This window comes from Nyctereutes procyonoides, unplaced genomic scaffold (genome assembly GCF_905146905.1).
Source record: "Nyctereutes procyonoides isolate TBG_1078 unplaced genomic scaffold, NYPRO_anot_genome, whole genome shotgun sequence".
NCBI lineage: Eukaryota > Metazoa > Chordata > Mammalia > Carnivora > Canidae > Nyctereutes > Nyctereutes procyonoides.
In genome coordinates, this window is record NW_026575019.1 from 420597 (window position 1) to 441891 (window position 21295).

General features: G+C 36.0%; 1 protein-coding gene across 2 annotated transcripts in view; it reads left to right on the forward strand.

Annotated features, from left to right (window-relative positions):
• GCSAML (germinal center associated signaling and motility like) overlaps nt 1–21094 on the forward strand; it is a 37001-nt gene extending 15907 nt beyond the window's left edge. For both annotated transcript variants that reach the window (XM_055344019.1, XM_055344112.1), the window contains 3 exons: nt 3427–3476; nt 19300–19328; nt 20538–21094. In XM_055344019.1, the coding sequence (XP_055199994.1) occupies nt 3427–3476; nt 19300–19328; nt 20538–20780 (322 nt within the window). In that variant the 3' untranslated portion in view covers nt 20781–21094. The remainder of the gene's footprint in view (nt 1–3426; nt 3477–19299; nt 19329–20537) is intronic.
• Nucleotides 21095–21295: the final 201 nt, after the last annotated feature.

Consider the following 21295-nt stretch of genomic DNA (forward strand, 5'->3'; position numbering starts at 1 on the left):
TCTAGTCATTTTGCTCAGTGCATAGTGGCCAAAAATCAGGTTGTATTGGGAAAAGGGGGAAAAGAGAGAAGAGAAAGAAGAAAAGAAAAAGACAAAAGAAAAAAGGAAGAAAAAAGAGAAGGAAAAAGAGAAAAAAGGGGGAGGGAAGCAAACAAATCAAAAAGCAAAAAAAAAAAAAAAAAAAAAAAAACCACACACACACACAAAAAAAACAAGGGGGATATCCTCTGATTCTGTATACTGTAAGTCACTTGACTTCCACTGGAACTTTCCAGTGCTGTTTGGTCAATAATTTTATTCCCTGTCGGTCTAGCTGGTCTTCTGGGGGAGGGGCCTGTTGTGTTGATTTTCAGGTGTTAGCCCTTGGCTCAGTGAGTGTTGTTTAAGCTGTTTATCTGGTGAGGCCACTGTGAGGCTCAGTGGGGGTTGTTTACCCCCTGAGGTCCCAGGAGGGACAACCACAGTGGCGGGCCAGCTCTGCAGCCCTGGAGTCAGCTCCCGCAGTAACTACTGAGCTCTCGGTCTGCAGGGCCTGGAGGCTCCGGGCGGGGCCGCTGATCTGCTCAGCTCCGGGCAGGAGCGTCCTCGCTGTCCTGGGCCCTCCCGGCCTCTGCCTGTCCCCGGGGAGGCCGGATCCTGGGCTGTGTCCCGGCGCCCTGTGCTCCGGAGCCTGCACTGTTGGATTCGGGCTCCTGGCTGCACAGCCCCCTCCGCTGAGCCGTCGCCCAAGCACCTTCCAGCTGCTCCCGGGGCGTGCAGACCCTCCTGCGTGTTGTATATTTTTAATAATAATTTCTGGTTTTATTGCATTATTATTGGTGTCTGTTATTTCTGCTTGCAGATTTTATCAAAGTTCTTTGTCATATATTGTTCATCAACTTTAAACAAGTTACTTATATTCTTTCTTTTTCTTTTTCTTTCTTTCTTTCTTTCTTTCTTTCTTTCTTTCTTTCTTTCTTTCTTTCTTTTAGATTTAATACAATTTATTTATTTTATAAATTTATTTTTATTGATGTTCAATTTGCCAACATATTGAATAACACCCAGTGCTCATCCCATCTAGTGCCCCCCTCAGTGCCAGTCACCTAGTCACCCCCACCCTTCGCCCACCTCCCCTTCCCGCACCCCTAGTTCTTTTCCACAGTTAGGAGTCTCTCATGTTCTGTCTCCCTTTCTGATATTTCCCACTCATTTTTTCTCCTTTCCCCTTCATTCCCTTTCACTAGTTTTTATATTCCCCAATTGAATGAGACCATATAATGTTTGTCCTTCTCCGATTGACTCATATTCTTTCAATGTGATTTCTTCATATGAAAAATAGTCTTACAATTAAAAATAGTACAACTTTATTTTTTTAAGATTTTATTTTATTTATTCATGAGAGGCACAGAGAGAGAGAGAGAGAGAGAGAAGCAGAGACACAGGCAGAGGGAGAAGCAGGCTCCATGCAGGGAGCCCGAGGTGGGACTTGATCCCTGGTTTCCAAGATCATGACTGGGCTGAAGGCAGCGCTAAACTGCTGGGCCACTGGGGCTGCCCAATAGTACAACTTTAGATAGTGGTTGTTAAAGTAACATTTAAAAATTAACATTCATTCATTAGCACATGCTTGGGTGCTACCAGTATTTACTAAGTATAAGCTAACTAGTATTTGAAAATTCCAATGACTTTTTCTTAAGGGTCATAAGTTGAAATTTATCTGTTAGGGAAACTTGATTAATTATGTATTTCAGATATTCTATGTCCTTATTTTTCTTACTGTCTGAGAGAAACTAATCTACTACTATTTTATTTGAGTTAATGCTTATTTTTTTCTTTGCTTCATATTGATTCTAAGTATTTTTGGTAACAAACGTTGCATGAGAGTTGCAGGTGTTTGTGGTTTCATCTTTATCATGTCATCTCCTGTCCATCTTTGTTCTGAAATGAGAGGAGAGCAATTTGTTAATCTTTATCTTCTAACATGTGTGAAGACTTATGTGGTGGAAGAGTCAAAATAGGTGTGGGGATTACAGGCAATCCTCTTTAGAAAACAAAGATGATAAGGGTGAGTATAGTATTAACCCTTAATATTTTCTGAACTAATTCCTATATAAGGCTGCATTGATTTGCTTTAATTGCCATAACAAACTACCACAGACCAAGAGGTATAACAGAAATTTATTTGCTCACAATCCTGGAAGTCCTAAGTCCAAGATCAAAGTATTAGCAGAGTGGGTCTCTTCTGAGGCCTCTCACCTTGGCTTATGTGACTGTCTTCATATCATCCTCACTGTATGCCTGTCTGTGTCCAAATTTCCTCTTCTTATAAGGACAACACTCAAATTAGATGAAAGCTTACCTCACCAACCTCATTCTAAATCAGTTTTCTCTGGAAAGTCTCGGTCTCCAAATAAAGTCACATTGCAATATACTTGGAGTTTCTTTGGGGGTGGACACAGTTTAAACTTTAACACAGGTCAATAAAAATAATAATAATAAAGGAAGGTAAGAAAATCCAGGGAGATTTCCAGTCTGGAAACAAAAGCTAACCACAGTCTCACTATTTAAAATAGGCAGTCAGTAGTTGATGGTGATAATCCACAACGTGAATTTAGACATATTTGGGCTTTATGGTCAGATCCTCAACCACAGATCTGGCTGAGCAAGTCAGATTCATCATTCACCAACTTCTTTGTAACATGACTTTGCACCCTATCATATTCAAGTATGGTTTTACAGTGATCTTCTGATTTATTATTTAAAAATAAATAAAATGTTCCAAATATTACTATATTTCACAACTTTTTTTCATACATATGGTATATTACACATAGTATGATAATCTAGCAATTCCTTAAGTTTCATAAAATATGTAATTTTATTTTCTACTTCTTATTCTTTTCCTAGATTTTTTTTTTTGTAGAGAGAGTGAATATACAGGGGGAGGGTCAAAGGGAGAGGGAGAGAGAGAATCGTAAGTAGGCCGCATATCCAGGATGGAGTCCACTTCAGCGCTCAATCTCATGACCCTGAGATCACAACCTGAATTGGTGTCAAGAATTGTATACTTAACCAACTAAGCCGCCCAGGCACCACACTTTTCCTAGATTTTTGGGTTTTTTCCCCAGCTTTATTGAGTTATAATTGACAAGCAAAATTTTAAAAAATTTAAAGTGTATGTGGTGATGTGATATACGTATACTTTGTGAAAAGAATTCCCCTTATTAGGTTAATTAACATATCCTTCAACAGTGTAATCAGTTATGGTTATGTTTCCTGGTTTTTCAGACATAGCTGGAGTAAGCAGACTTTTAATTTTAATTAATATTCAAATTGTAAATCTACCAATGACATTAGGTTAAGAATAATGAAACCTTTCCTTCAAGTATGTTTTCAGCTTCAGATGACTGGGCTATCTCATGTTATTATATCTTTCCTTTATAGGCAGGAAATGACTACATTTGAGAGACAAAATCAAATTCAAGATAAGAAAAGTAAGTCATTGCTTCATAACATTTTTAATACAAGGGAAGTTGTAAATTTAAACATCTAAATTAGTTCTGATACTGTGCTAGACAGGAAACACAGCTTGGGGTCCTTCTAGGGATGTCTTGGCCCTTCTTTTTCTTTCTTTCTTTATTTCTTTCTTTTTTTGTCTAACAAAACTGATCTCATTATTTTTTTGTATGACAGTAGTATCTGTATATTATTTTTTGATTTCCTTAAATTTTTAATTTTTTTACAAGTTTTAAACTCATTTTTGTTAGTAGTAATAATTTATTTACCTTGCTAAAAATCCAATAACTCAAGAGAGTGTTAATCAAATGACATGTAAAATACAGAAAGAGGGGGGAAAAACTAGATTCTTAGCTATTTGTACTATAAGAAATACTCCATTCTTTCCTGGGTATCCTGAATTTCTTCTTTTTCCTTGTGAATTGTACATTTTGAATTTATTAAGTTTTTATTTTAATTCTAGTATAGTTAACATACAGTTTTTTATTAGCTTCAGGTGTACAATATGGTGATTCAACAATTCAAAACATTACTCAGTGCTCATCACAGCAAGGCACTCCGTAATGTCATCACTTATTTCACTCATCCCCTGCCCAACTCCTCTCTGGGAACCATTGGTTTGTTTGGTGTGTTTCTTTCTTAAACTCTACATATGAATGAAATCATATGGTATTTGTCTTTCTCTGTCTTATTTTGCTTAGCATAATACTATTCCATTCATGTCATAATAGATGGCAAGATTTCATTCTTTTTAATTGCTAAGTAATATTTCACTGTGTATGTGTCACATACTACATTATCTTTATCCATTCATCAGTTGATAGACCCTTAGGCTGCTTCCATAATTTGGTTATTGTAAACAAAGCTACTATAAACATCAGGGTGCATATATTTATTTGAGTTAATGTTTTGTATTTTGGAAAGTAAATACCCAGTAGTGCAATTGCTGGATTCTAGGATAGTTCTAATTTTAAATTTTGAGGAACCTCCACACTGTTCTCCAGAGTGGCTGCACCAGTTTGCATTCCCACCAACAGTACAAGAGGGTTCCCCTTTCTCCACATCCTCTCCAACATTTGTTGTCTCCTGTGTTAATTTTAACCATTGTGACAGATAATCTCATTGTAGTTTTTATTTGTATTTCCCTGATGATGAGTGATGTTGAGCATCTTTTCATGTCTGTTGGCCATCCTCATGTCTTTTATGCAAAAATGTCTGTAAGTTCAGATCCTCTGTCCAGTTTTGTAATTGTTTTTTTTTTTCGGTGTTGAGTTGTTCAAATTCTAAACACATTTTTGGATATGAACTCTTTATCAGATATATCATTTGAAAATATCTTCTCCCATTGGGTAGGTTTCCTTTTTGTTTGGCTGATGGTTACCTTTACTCTTCAAAAACTTTTTATTTTGGAGTAGTCCCAATATTTATTCTTACCACTTTTATTTAACATCATACTGGAATTCCTAGCCATAATAATCAAACAAGAAAAAAGAAAGGCATCCATATTGGTAAGGAAGAAGAAAAACTTTCATTTGTAGATGACACAATACTATAGAAAACCCTAAAGACCCCATCAAAGACTACTAGAACTGATAAATGAATTCAGCAAAATTGCAAAGAAAAAAAATATATCCAGAAATCTGTAACATTTTTATACATTAATAATGAAGTATAGGAAGCATAAATTGAAAAAAAAGTCTCACTTACAATTACACCAAAGAGAATAAAATACCTTAGAATAAACTGAACCAAGGAGGTGAAAACCTGTACCCTGAAAACTATAAAACATTGAAACTAAATTGACAACACAAATAAATGGAAAGATATTCCATGTTTATGGATTGAAAGAACCAATTTGTTAAAACATACACACCACCCAAAGCAATCTATGGATTCAAATCAATCCCTATCAATGTGTCAACAGTTTTCACAGAACTAGAACAAGTAATCCTAAAATTTGTATGGAACCACAAAAGACCCTGAAGAGCCAAAGTAGTTTTGAAAAAGAACAACTGGAAATATCACAATATCAGATTCCAAGATGTACTACAAAGCTATAGTTATCCAAACAGTATGGCACAGGCACAAAAATAGACACATAGATCAATGGAACAGAATAGAGACCCTGGAAATAAACCCACATTTCTATGGTCAACTAATCTATTATAAAGGAGGCAAGACTATATAATTGGAAAAAGATAGTCTCTTCAACAAATGGTGAAATGGTGTCTGAAAAACTGAACAGCAACATACAAAATAATGAAATTGGATCACTTTTTTACAACACATACACATAGCTCAAAATGAATTAAAGAGCTAATGTGAGACCTGAAACCATAAAATTCCTACAAGAAAACATAGGCAGTAATTTCTTTGATATCAGCTATAGAAAAAAAGTTAGATATGTCTTATTTGGTAAAGAGAAAAAAAACAAAATTAAACTATTGTGTATGGTTTATTTTGAGCAACACATTATGAACATCCATGGGAAGCAATTAACCCAAATACTGCTGTTTTATTTTCTATATAGAAGTTTTAAATAGAGCCATTTTGAAAATTAGCTGTGTTGTGTTTCTTTTTTCTCTTCTCTTCTTTTTTTCTTTTCTTCTTTTGCTCTAGTACCCATTTTTTGGCATAGTAACCATATGTAGTAATAATGTAACTACTCAGAATGAACAATTATGAACAGCAATGTTTGTCCCTGGGGACAGACATATCTGAAAGAAACTCATTTTTTATCCCTACTGCCTCAACTTACAGCCAAGTGTATTGATATCATTTTTAGCCTCATTATTTGGAACTTTGCATTTCTTAATCACCTCTCAGCTCATGGTGCTTGTTTCTGGAACTACTGCTTCACTGAGCCTATTTCATGGCCCATGAAATAAATGTATTTCACCAAACATCATCACAGCCATAAGTAGAATAATATATTTTTAAAATATCATAGTGTTAGACATAAAATTGTCATAGGAGACAATCATATTGACTGTATGTATATGTATATTATTGTACTAAAGCATGGCAGAAAATACATTTCTAACTCTAGGTTTTGTTAAAAAAAAAAGTGAAGTGCCTCTGCCAAAATGTACCTACAGACTCTAATGGACAATTGTCAATCTTAATTTAAACTACCCTATCACTAGCACTTACGAATATTGGTCAAAATCTACATCCTAAAACTGTTCCTTTCTTCATTTCTCTGGCCTCTATGCCCTACTGTTCATGTCCTAGGTCATGGCCACCTTTCTGCTCCCTGACATGCCCTTTCTTGGGGACACCTAAGCTGTGGGTGCCCTTCAGACATACAGCCTTGGATTTTTCCTACTTCATAAAGAATTGGTGACTGATGAATTTTTCTTCTTATAATCTTTGAAATAATTTTCTGGTGAAGCTATCCAGGGTAGAAGACATTTATAAAGAAAATTTTTAACGTGCAGATGAAAACCTGTCTGTAGGTACAGACTATTACCATTTTCTTTTTTTTTTTAATTTTTATTTATTTATGATAGTCACACACAGAGAGAGAGAGAGAGAGGCAGAGACATAGGCAGAGAAAGAAGCAGGCTCCATGCACCGGGAGCCCGATGTGGGATTCGATCCCGGGTCTCCAGGATTGCGCCCTGGGCCAAAGGCAGGCGCTAAACCGCTGTGCCACCCAGGGATCCCGACTATTACCATTTTCTTGCAGCTTTATGAGTTTTATTTCTCATTACATTTGTTCTTTTCTCTTTTTTAAATTTTTTTCATTTGTTCTTTTCAATTAATGTTTTAAAGTCTTGAAACTTAAAATTATTATGTATATACTTCTATGTATTTAATGTTTCTAGGATCTACAGTGGCTCCTTCTTGCTCATTCCTAACATTGTTTCTGCATGTGCGAGTGTGGGTGCTTTCCATCTGTTTTTTTTTTTTTTTGAGAATGTAATGCCTTCTTCTATTAGTAAAATGTTTGAGTTATACATTATGCCCAAATTCTTGAGATGTTATTGTTGAATATACATCATTCTTGAGTGCAATGTACAGTGAACTTATTTATCTTGATTTAAATTAATATTATTGGAATCATACTTCATTATTACATGGATTCAGGCAGATAAATTACATTCCCTGAAATACAAACCAGCATACTAAATGACACTTGATGAACTGCTACAGCATTGGGTCTTATTAAGGGGAACTTTTACAAATCACATTTCCACCTATCACCACTCCACATACCTGTTTCACCAGGAGGCTAAAATCTGGCGAGAATAGACTTTCCTACTTGCTTCCTTTCCTGACTGCTGTTTCTGAGGCTTGCCTCTCTGAATATATTTTTCACATATTTTGCTTATATGTTATTCTTCCTGTGAAAGGTTGTGAGAGAGGGGAGGATAGGGTTGAAGGTATTTTCAGAAGGTGAAAAATAAGATCAATCTTTTGGACTATGCTATAAATCTCAGTAAAACCAAATTTTTCTAATTAGAAACAATATCATTTTTTGGGACTATATATTCATTAAGTATGATTTTTTTCAGCCACTATTACCATTTTCTGCCCAAAAGATTAAATTTGCTTTGGAGTTAATCCAATTTGAATTTGCCAAAGCAAACAGATAGCTTAAAAAATAAATCTATGTAACATAAAATCTAAATATTTTCTTTTCAGAATCACTTTGTCTTTATTTTTTATTCCATTCATATCTCTGTTCTCCTTTTATCATCGTCCTCTCCATTCTAAGAAAATGAGTCTACTTTTAAAATTATGGTATTTACATTTAATGCAATCCCTATCAAAATACCATGGACTTTCTTCAGAGAGTTAGAACAAATTATTTTCAGATTTGTGTGGAATCAGAAAAGACCCCGAATAGCCAGGGTAATTTTAAAAAAGAAAACCATACCTGGGGGCATCACAATGCCAGATTTCAGGTTGTACTACAAAGCTGTGGTCATCAAGACAGTGTGGTACTGGCACAAACACAGACACATAGATCAATGGAACAGAATAGAGAACCCAGAAGTGGACCCTGAACTTTATGGTCAACTAATATTCGATAAAGGAGGAAAGACGATCCACTGGAAGAAAGACAGTGTCTTCAATAAATGGTGCTGGGAAAACTGGACATCCACATGCAGAAGAATGAAACTAGACCCCTCTCTTGCACCATACACAAAGATAAACTCAAAATGGATGAAAGATCCAAATGTGAGACAAGAGTCCATTGAAATCCTAGAGTAGAACACAGGCAACACCCTTTTTGAACTCGGCCACAGTAACTTCTTGCAAGATACATCCACGAAGGCAAAAGAAACAAAAGCAAAAATGAACTATTGGGACTTCATCAAGATAAGAAGCTTTTGCACAGCAAAGGATACAGTCAACAAAACTCAAAGACAACCTACAGAATGGGAGAAGGTATTTGCAAATGACGTATCAGATGAAGGGCTAGTTTCCAAGATCTATAAAGAACTTATCAAACTCAACACCAAAGAAACAAACAATCCAATCATGCAAGGGGCAAAAGACATGAACAGAAATCTCACAGAGGAAGACATAGACGTGGCCAACACGCACATGAGAAAATGCTCTGCATCACGTGCCATCAGGGAAATACAAATCAAAACCACAATGAGATACCACCTCACACCAGTGAGGATGGGGAAAATTAACAAGGCAGGAAACAACAAATGTTGGAGAGGATGTGGAGGAAAGGGAACCCTCTTACACTGTTGGTGGGAATGTGAACTGGTGCAGCCACTCTGGAAAACTGTGTGCAGGTTCCTCAAAGAGTTAAAAATAGACCTGCCCTACGACCCAGCAATTGCACTGCTGGGGATTTACCCCAAAGATTCAGATGCAATGAAACGCCGGGACACCTGCACCCCGATGTTTCTAGCAGCAATGTCCACAATAGCCAAACTGTGGAAGGAGCCTCGGTGTCCATCGAAAGATTATGGATAATAAAGAGGATGTGGTCTATGTATACAATGGAATATTACTCAGCCATTAGAAACGACAAATACCCACCATTTGCTTCAACGTGGATGGAACTGGAGGGTATTATGCTGAGTGAAGTAAGTCAATCGGAGAAGGACAAACATTTTATGGTCTCATTCATTTGGGGAATATAAATAATAGTGAAAAGGAATAGAAGGGAAGGGAGAAGATATGGGTAGGAAATATCAGAAAGGGAGACAGAACATGAAGACTCTTAACTCTGGGAAACGAACTAGGGGTGGTGGAAGGGGAGGAGGTCGGTGGGTGGGAATGAATGGGTGACGGGCACTGATGGGGGCACTTGACGGGATAAGCACTGGGTGTTATTCTGTATGTTGGCAAATTGAACACCAATAAAAAATAAATTTATTATAAAAATAAATAAATAAAATTGACATTAAAAGAAGATATATTCATTTTAATATGTGTATACTCCCAAATCTGTCAATATTTTCCTGTTTTCTAAAGTGTAATATTTTGCTCTTTTCTAAAGTGTAATATTAGCTTTTGGTGTATGATACAGTGATTCACCAATTCCATACATCACCTATATACCATATCTTGTTTTAGTGGTGGGGAGGAGGGATGTAAGACCTATCATTTTTTTCCCTCAAGTGTTAATTTAAATTCTGGTTAGTTAACATACAGTGTGATATTAGTTTTAGGTGTAGAATTTAGTGATTCATTACTTACACAGAACATTCAGTGCTCCTCACTATAAGTGCCCTCCTTAATACCCGTGACCTATTCAAACCATCCCCTCACCCACTCCCCTCCAGTAATCATCAGTTTGTTCTCTATTGTTAAGAATCTGTTTCCTGGTTTGATTTTCTGGTTTTTTTTTCCTGCCATGTTTATGTGTCTTATTTCTGAAATTTCACATGAGTGAAATCATATATATATATATATATATATATATATATATATATATATAATATTTATATATTCATATGTAAAATATATAAATAAAAATATAAAATATTCCAGTATGATACTGTTTTGATCACTACAGCCCTGTGATATAACTTGAAGTCCGAAACCGTGATGCCTCCAGCTTTGCTTTTCTGTTTCAAGACTGCTTTGGCAGTTCAGGGTCTTTTGTGTTTTGATACAAATTGTAAAATTGTCTATACTAGTTCTATGAAAAATGCTGTTGTTATTTTGATAGAGATTGCATTAATTGGGTAGATTAAATATAGATAATATAGATATTTTAACAATATTTGTTCTTTTTAAAAAAGATTTTATTTATTTATTCATGAGAGACACACAGAGAGAGAAGCAGAGACACAGGAAGAGGGAGAAGCAGGCCCCATGCAGGCAGCCTGATGTGGGACTCAATCCTGGGATCCAGGATCACATCCTGGGCCAAAGGCAGATGCCTTAACTGCTGAGCCACCCAGGCGTCCCACTATTTGTTTTTCTAATTCATGAGGATGGGATATCTTTCCATCTTTGTGTTCTCTTCAATTTCTTTCATCAGTGTTTTGTATTTTTCAGAGTACAGATCTTTTACCTCTTTGGACAGGTATTCCTAGGTATCTTATTTTTGGTGCAATTGTAAATGGGATTGATTCCTTAATTTCTCTTTCTGATGCTTCATTATTAATTTATAGAAATTCAACTGATTAATGCACATTGATTTTGTATTTGCAACTTTAATGAATTTGTTCATCAGTTCTAGCAGATTTTGGATGAGTCAGGTTTTCTATGTAGAGTATCATGTTATTTGCAAATATGAAAGTTTGACTTCTTCATTGATTTGCATTCCTTTTATTTCTTTTCATCTGATTATAGCAGCTAGGACTTCTAGTATCATATTGAATAGAAGAGATGACAGTGGACATCCTTGTCTTCTTATTGACCTTAAGGGAAAAGCTCTCAGTTTTTACCCATTATAAATGATTTTAGCTGTGGTTTTGTTGTTGTTGTTGTTGTTTTCTATAAGACCTTTATTATGTTGAGGTGTGTCTTTTCTAAAGATACTTTGTTAAGGGTTTTTATCATGAATGGATGCTGTACTTTGTCAAATGGTTTTTACGGATCTGTTGAAATGATTATATGCTTCTTATCCTTTCTCTTATTGATTTGATGAATTATGTTGATTGGTTTGCAAATAGTGAACTACCTTTGCAACCCAGAAACAAATACCACTTGATCATGGTAAATGATTTTTAAAAATGTTTTGTTGAATTTTTTTGATCATATTTTGTTTGGGTTTTTGTATCCATGCTTACCAGGGATATTGGCCTGTATTTCTCTTTTTTATTGGAGTCTTTATCCAGTTTTGGTATCAGAGTAATGCTGTACTGATTGAATGAATTTGGAAGTTTTCCTTCCTTTTCTGTTTTTGGAAGAGTTTAAGAAAGTATTAATTCTTCTTGGAATGTTTGGTAGAATTTGCCTCTGAAGTTCTCTGGTCCTGGATTTTGTTTAGTGGACGATTTTTGATTATTGATTCAATTTCTTTGCTGATAGTTGGGCTGTTCAAACTTACTCTTTCTGTTTCAATTTTGGTAATGTATATGTTTCTAGGAATTTTCATTTTTCTAGGTTGTCCAATTTGTTGGCATATCATTTTTCATAATATTCTCATAGTTTTTGTATTTATGTGGCTTCTGTTATTTTTTCTTTCTCATTTGTGATTTTGTTTATTTGAGTCCCTTCTTTTTTCTTCTGAGAAGTCTGGCTAGAGGCTTATCAATTTTATTAATATTTTCAAAGAACCAGCTCCCGGTTTCATTGATCTGTTCTCTATTGCTGTTCCTGTTGTTTTTTCTATATCATTTATTTCTGCTCAAATCTTTATTATTTCCTTTCTTCTTTTGACTTTAGGCTTCATTTGTTGTGCCCTTTCTAGTTCCTTTAGGTGTAAGGCTAGCAGTTTATTTGAGATTTTTCTTGCTTCTTGAGGTAGGTCTGTATTGCTTTATACTTCCCTCTTAACAACCGCTTTTGCTGCATCCCAAAGGCTTTGGACTGTCGTATTTTCATTTTCACTTGTTTCCATGTACTTTTTAATTTCATATAACCTCTATGTATGTGTGTCCTTTCCAGATTTTTCTTTTTTAAAAGATTTTATTTATTTATTTATTCATGACAGAGAGAGGCAGAGATGTGGGCAGAGGGAGAAGCAGGATCCCTATGGGGAACCCAATGCCGGACTTGATTCCAAGATCCCAGGATCACGCCCTGAGCCAAAGGCAGACGCTCAACCACTGAGTGTTTCCATATTTTTTCTTGTGGTTGACTTCTAGTTTCATAGCGTTATAGTCAGAAAAGTTGCATGGTATGATTTCGATTTTTAAAAATTTGTTGAGATTTGTTTTCTAGCTTATTATGCAAATTATCCTGGAGAACGTCCCATGTACACTTGAGAGGAATGTGTATTCTGCTGTTTTAGGATGAAATGTTCTGAATATATCAGTTAAGTCCATCTGTTTCAATGTGCCATTCAAAGCCATTGTTTCCTTGTTCATTTCCTGCTTATATGCTCTATCCTTGCTGTGAGTGGGGTGTGAAAATCTCCTCTTATTATTGTATTATTATCAATTTATTTCTTTATGTTTATTATTAACTGTTTTGTGGATTTGGGAGCTCTATGCTGGGTGCATTAATATTTATAATTGTTAGATCTTCTTGTTGGATTGTCCCCTTTACATTATATAGTGTCTTTCTCTTTTTAAATCATTTTAAAGTCTATTTTGTGCAATGAGCGTATTGTTATCCAGCTTTCTTTTGACATCCATTACATGATGAATGATGAATGATGAATGTTTCTCCATCCCCTCTTCCAATCTTCAGGTGTCTTTAGGTCTAAACTGGGTCTCCTGTAGGCAGTATATAGATGGGTTTTGGGTTTTTTAAAAAGCCTTTTGGCCGCCCTTTGTTGATTGGGACATTTAGTTCATTTACATTCAAGATAATTATTGAAAGAAATAGATCATTGCTATTTTATTACTTATTTTGTGGTTGTTTCTGAATATTTATTTGATCCATTCTTCTCTCCTGGTTTGCTGGTTTTCTTTGGTGTTACATTTAAATTTCTTTCTCCTTATTCTTTGCATTTCTTTATAGTGGTTTTTGATTTTTGATTAACATCAAGTTTATATAAAACATCTTCTGCATACAGGAGTCATATTAAGTTGAAGATAATTTAAGTTTGAATATTCTTTATTTCTCTCCTCTCCACATTTTACATATATGGTGTTATATTTTCATCTAGTTTATACAGCTGAGGCCAGAGTAAACACAAAGATCTTTAGAAGGTGATGGAGAGGAACAGGAGAAATAGTGCCAAAATAATGCATCAGGAATAAAATTTGAACAGCCATTGCTGGTTTTATGTCTATGGTTGAAAAAGGAGGAAGCCATGATCCAAAGAATGAGGGCAGCTTCTAAAAGTGAAAAGAAGGGAAAATGTAGCTCCCCTAGATTCTGCAGAAAGGTGTTCAGGCTTATCAATTCCTTGATTTTAGCCCTATGAGGCTAATTTTGTTAATTTTGATCTCCAGTATTTTAAGATAATTAACACATATTGTTTTAAGCCATCACATTGTGGTAATTGGTTATAGCAGCAATAGGACACAAAAAAACCTGAAACACTGATTCTATTTTATGTGGGTTGCCATTACTGAGATCAACTTCTAGGCAGCCACTCCAATTAATGATTGGAAGTGCTTTTATATCTGTGAGTGCAATATTAAGTCCATTTCTGGTAAGTGCACTTATATGAAGACATTAATTCAGTATTATAGAATATATATGCTTCCCTTCATAATCTAGAACTTACAGAGTTCATTCAATAACAGCACCATGATGCTAAATTAACACTTTTGTTAGCTCAATTTGGTGTTTTATTAGGGAATAATTTTCTGTTACAATCTACCTCATTTCAAGAGCATGGTGGGTCTGATTTTCACTTCGAGTCTGAATATATTGAAGTGCCATTGGTAAGGCATAGTCTTTGGGTTTTCTGTGCAAGATAACTTCTTCAGGGTTTTCAAAGTAGGACGAGTTTCATTATTCAGGAACAAAAGGAGTGCCTCATCTGACAAAATGTTTGTTGGCAGTTGGGATTCAGGGTAATCATAGTCATAAGAAATTCTCTCTAATATTTTCATTCTGATTTTAACAAAATGTATATATTTTTTTCTCTAAACAATGCCCTAACATTCAACAAGAAATCTTCTCTAAATATTAATTCAACTGGTCTTTAGTATAGTCATGGGATGTTCCACGTTTTTGAACTGAGACTAAGTATGTTTATTACTAAGAATTTTAACAACTTTAGCACCAATAGTGGCAATTGTTTCACCCAGTAGTCTAATTTTCTCATGATCTTTATATGGATAATTGGCTTTTCAAATTATATTTAATGCTGTGATTGAATTTATTGAAGCTATGCAATTCCTCAGTTTATATATAATTCCCTCCATTCATATATAATCCCCTCAGTTCATATATAATTATATAATTATTTATTATATATGAATGATTTATAAATAAGTAAATAAATAAAATCCCATACATGAAATGAGTGCATTGAACATGACTTCAATTTATGAAAAATAATGAGCTATGAAAAGTTATTAACATATTGTAGTTTTGCAGAATCTGTTAAATTTATTTAGTATAAACTAGTATTTTGCTAAGGGTCACTATCAAACTTATTAAGTTGTAAATTTCAGAATTACTTAATATTCCTCTTATAAATTGGAATTTTTGCCGTATTTAGTGTTCTTTGACCTCCCTCATTCTAGTTTGTTAATTAAAAAAATACTAGTTGTGGGGAGCAGGAAGATGGCCATGGAGTAGAGGGATCCTAGGCTTGTCTCATTCCACGAACATGACTAGATAACAAGCAAATTATCCTAAATACCCTAGAAATAGACCTGAAGACTGACTGAGCAAACTCAACAACTTAAGGGAAAGAAGAGACCACATTGAATAATGTAGAAAGTGCAGATATGTGGTTTAGGGGAGAAACGGATCATGGGTACCATGGAAGGGAGGAAGCCATGGATACAGAGAAGGGAGTCAGAGGAGCACACAGAGGAACACACAAGTAGAATGCTTTTCCAATGTCATTAGCTAGAAAAATGGGAGGACTTGAATTATCATGAGTTCTTGCAATCAGCAAGGCTTAAAGCTTGGAGTTGTATAGGCCAGAGCTCAGCTGGAATAGAGCCTGAAGGACACTGCACTGTTTTTGGAGAGAAGCAGTTGTAGTTTTAATTTGCATTTCTCTGATGATGGATGATGTTGAGCATCTTTTCATGTGCCTGTTAGCCATCTGTATGTCTTCTGTGGAAAAATGTATTTTCATGTCTTTTGCCCATTATTATTGGATTATTTGTTTTTTTTTGTTTTTTGAGTTTTATAAGTTCTTTATATATTTTATTTATTTTTTTTTTATAAATTAATTTTTATTGGTGTTCAATTTACCAACATACAGAATAACACCCAGTGCTCATCCCGTCAAGTGTACCCCTCAGTGCCAGTCACCCATTCACCCCCACCCCCCACCCGCCTCCCCCTCCACCACCCCTAGTTCATTTCCCAGAGTTAGAAGTCTTTATGTTCTGTCTCCCTTTCTGATATTTCTCACACATTTCTTCTCCCTTCCCTTATATTCCCTTTCGCTATTATTCATATTCCCCAAATGAATGAGAACATACACCGTTTGTCCTTCTCCGGTTACTGTGGCCAAGTTCAAAAAGGGTGTTGCCTGAGTTCTCCTCTGGGATTTTGATGGAATCTTGTCTCACATTTAGATCTTTCATCTATTTTGAGTTTATCTTTGTGTATGGTGCAAGAGAGTGGTCCATTTCATTCTTCTGCATGTGGATGTCCAATTTTCCCAGCACCATTTATTGAAGAGACTGTCTTTCTTCTAGTGGATCGTCTTTCCTCCTTTATCGCATATTAGTTGAGCATAAAGTTCAGGGTCCACTTCTGGGTTCTCTGTTCTGTTCCATTGATCTATATGTCTGTTTTTGTGCCAGTACCACACTGTCTTGATGAACACAGCCTTCTGGTACAACCTGAAATCTGGCATTGCGATGCCCCCAGATATGGTTTTCTTTTTTTAAAATTCCCCTGGCTGTTTGGGGTCTTTTCTGATTCCACACAAATCTTAAAATAATTTGTTCTAAGTCTCTGAAGAAAGTCCATGGTATTTTGATAGGGATTGCATTATACGTGTAAATTGCCCTGGGTAACATTGACATTTTCACAATATTAATTCTGCCAATCCATGAGCATGGAATATTTTTCCATCTCTTTGTGTCTTCCTCAATTTCTTTCAGAAGTGTTCTGTAGTTTTTAGGGTATATTTTGAGAACCATTTGAATGGTAAATGGTTCTCCAACCTTTTATTTTCAGGTTGTAGGTGTCCTTCTGTCTAAAATGAGTCTCTTGTAGACAGCAAATAGATGGGTCCTGCTTTTTTTATCCAGTCTGAAACTCTGCGCCTTTTGATGGGGTCATTAAGCCCATTCACGTTCAGAGTTACTTGAACTTCTTCTTAAAGGGGAGTTTTAAGAGTCCCCCTTAAAATTTCTTGCAGAGCTGGTTTGGAGGTCACATATTCTTTCAGTTCCTGCCTGTCTTGGAAGCTCTTTATCTCTCCTTCCATTTTGAATGAGAGCCTTGCTGGATAAAGTATTCTTGGTTGCATGTTCTTCTCATTTAGGACCCTGAATATATCCTGCCAGCCCTTTCTGGCCTGCCACGTCTCTGTGGAGAGGTCTGCTGTTACCCTAATATTCCTCCCCATGAAAGTCAGGGACTTCTTGTCTCTTGCTGCTTTAAGGATCTTCTCTTTATCTTTGGAATTTGCAAGCTTCACTATTAGATGTCGAGGTGTTGAACGGTTTTTATTGATTTTAGGGGGGGATCTCTCTATTTCCTGGATCTGAATGCCTGTTTCCCTTCCCAGATTGGGAAAGTTTTCAGCTAGGATTTGTTCAAATACATATTCTGGCCCTCTGTCCCTTTCGGCGCCCTCGGGAACCCCAATTAAACGTAGGTTTTTCTTCCTCAGGCTGTCGTTTATTTGCCTTAATCTGTCTTCATGGTCCTTCAATTGTTTATCTCTTTTTTCCTCAGTTTCCCTCTTTGCCATTAACTTGTCTTCTATGTCACTCACTCGTTCTTCCACCTCGTTAACCCTCGTCGTTAGGACTTCTAGTTTGGATTGCATCTCATTCAATTGATTTTTAATTTCTGCCTGATTGGATCTAAATTCTGCAGTCATGAAGTCTCGTGAGGCCTTAATGCTTTTTTCTAGAGCCACCAGTAGCTGTATAATGGTGCTTCTGAATTGGCTTTCTGACATTGAAGTGTAATCCAGATTTTGTAACTCTGTGGGAAAGAGGGCTGTTTCTGATTCTTTCTTTTGAGTTGAGGTTTTCCTTCTAGTCATTTTGCTCAGTGCAGAGTGGCCAGAAACAAGTTGTATTGGAACACGGGGGAGTATCACTGGTCCCTCTAGCTGGTCTTCTGGGGGAGGGGCCTGCTGTGCTGATTCTCAGGTGTTAGCCCTTGGGGGAGCTGCTCTGCCCCTGCCTGCTGCAGGGCTCAGCGGGGGTTGTTTACCCCGCCAGGCCCCAGGAGGATCAGCCGCAGTTGCTATGGCAACTCTGGAAGCCTGGATTCAGCCCCCTCAGGAACTACGGGGCTCGGGGCTCTCTCGGTTCTCAGTCCGCAGGGCCTGGAGGCTCCGGGGCGTGGCCGCTGATCTGCTCAGCTCGGGGCAGGAGCGTCCTCGCTGTCTCGGGCCCTCCCGGCCTCTGCCTGTCCCGGGGGAGGCCGGATCCTGGGCTGTGTCCCGGCGCCCTGTGCTCCGGGGCCTGCGCTGGTGGATTCGCGCTCCCGCCCCGCAGCCCCCTCCGCGGAGCCGCCGCCCGAGCCCCTCCGAGCTGCTCCGGGTCCCGCCGTGCGCGCTGCAGCCCTTAGGGAGCTCGGCGCACTCTCCCGGGGCGCAGGTGTCTGTTAGTGTCCCCGGGAGCCCCTCTTTATATATTTTAGATACTAACCCATTATCAAATATGTAATTTGAAAATATCTTCTACCATTTCATAGGTTGCCTTTTGGTTTTGTAACCTCTTGACACTGTCCATAACAACTTCTTTCTAGAAATGTCCCTGAGGTAAGGGAAATAAAGACAGAAATAAGCTTAAAAAATGGATATGAACAAATAAATAAATAATTCTCTAAAAAACACTAGTTGTGGATCTCAGATTAACAACAAAAATATAAATTACTTTAGCATTCATAAATGCAATTGACTTGAATCTATACATTGGTACTTAATTTAAAATAGTTCATCTTGTTACTTCAGTATCCTTCTCTGTAATGATTTTTTATCTTTAAGAATTAAGATTCTTTATGATAGCTTTATAGAATTTATATCTTAAATTTCATATATAATTGTTCCTTCTTGAAACTTGCCCCACTTTATTGTTGTGGCATGTTTGTGAAGAAAATTTTATTACCCAATTCCAAAATCTACCTTTATTTAGCAAATTTACTTTAGGAAATTACAAAGAAGCATAGTATTACTGTTTCATCAACATATATTCATATATATTCTTTTACATATATTCACATATACTGACATATATTCTTTCCTGATATTATCATTCAACTTGAGAACCTTAATAATAATGAGATAATGTAAAAAAAAATGAGATAATGTTACATGCTTAGATGGTGGACTTCTTTCCAGTTTTATCACTGCATTTTATCCTTTTCAGTTTTTCCTCCAACTTGTGATAGTCAAAAATCTTAGTTACTTTTTTTTTAATCCTTCAGGTAAAGGAGTTTCACCCACTTCTAATCAGGTAATAAAAATATTAATTTGTGTGATAAATGTTAAACTACAGATGACTATTTAAGGGTAGCTGTCTTTCTTGTAATTTTTGAATAAGCTTATCAAAGTATTTTATGCTATAAATAATTTGCTTTATAGTTTTAATGCAGAAATAGAGAACATTAAAAAATAAAACAATATATTAACTGATTTAAGTGACTGGAAAATTCTTATTGTTGACCCAAATTCTACTGAAGTTTATTATTTTAATTTTCATTTTTTTACGGTTTTGCTGATGTACAATTTATTTATTTATTTATTTTTGTTTAGATTTTTTAAATACATTTTCAAAACTACTATAATGAAAATAAAATGAAATAAATTTATACTTATAATTTGACCATCATAAAACATTAATTTTTTCAGCTTTCTATGTTACCTTCTAATATTTAAACCCAGGAATCAGCATTTATATTTACAAATATGGTGGAAATTGGGGATCTCTGGGTGGGTCAGTGGTTAAGTGTCTGCCTTCGGCCTGAGGCATGATTCTGGAGTCCCAGGATTGAGTCCTGTGTCGGGGTCCCTGCATGGAGCTTGCTTCTCCCTCTGCCTGTGTCTCTGCCTCTCTCTCTCTCTCTCTCTCTCTCTCTCTCTGTGTGTGTCTCTCATGAGTGAATAAATAAAATCTTTAAAAAATATGGTGGAAATTAATAGACATAAAAATGTTTATTCCTTTTAATACTATATCACAAAAATTTTATTGATTTAATTACAATATAGTATCTTAATGCTTTCATTTTCTTTCATAGTCTGTGCAGTTGAGAATGTATTTAATCTCAAAAATTTAATTTTACTTTGTCTTATGAAACTTGATGTTTTATATAGTTCAATTACTTGAGGTATGATTATTGCATATATTATGTCTGAATATGTGTGACTCAATGTATACAACTACAATTTTTAGATATTCAGAATGATAATAATATCCTTCTTTTCTCTTTTGTTATTTGAAGTGAAACAAAAACATAATGAACAATAGCTTGGAGCACAGTACATTTTGCTAAAATGAAGTCTATAAGATATTTCTGAAGCTCTTTTGAGAAAATGCTTTGGATACCTGATGTGTTAAGATAACCATAAGACAAGAAGAAAGGAGGGGAAGTCACTAAACTCAAATTTGATTAATGGTCCTGGATCCTTGATTTATTATTGTTATTATTATTCTTGTGCTTGGCAGGAAAATGAGAATGGCAGTGGTTCTGAGGAACTGTGCTACTCTGTCATTAGTCACAGACCCTGTCGGAGGCCCTCCCTGAGCTCCAATGATGATGGATATGAGAATATTGACTCCACCACAAAGAGTGTGAGGACATATAGAGATGCACCAGAAACAGAATATGCCCTCATCAAGATGACTTGTGTTACTAGGCCTTCTTCCTGTAGCCTTGAGCATGATTATGAACTTGTGCTTCCCCGCTAGAAATGTCATGCTTCATCATCTTACACTAACAAAGATTAATGAATAGTGACCTCCAGGGGAGGGTTTCTGCATCTCTGAAACATGACAACTCTGGTTTGGGTTAAGCCATATAAATTGACCTAAAGGTATGGAGCATCCTACAGCTTTCTGTTTGTAAGTTTGGGGACATGGAGATAGTGGAAACTTCTTAGAACAATGGACATCCATAGATATATGACCTAATATCCAATTCCAGCACTGTTCTTCAAATTTCAAATGCCAAGAATTTCCACTCATAATTATCTATGTCACTTTTGAGGTGTAATTCTACTCAATAAACTTTTAAAATATAAGACCAGTGATCAGACTCTTTGCTAACCTGATTTTTATTTAAATTTTGATTTTTTCATGTATTAGAAATTCTTTTCTGTAAACTGTGGTAAGAGTTCTAAGAATCAATAGGTTTTGACACTGACCTTTCTGAGAGGAGAAACTGAAAGTCATTAAAAAAGAAGAAATGCATCAAGTTTAGTTAC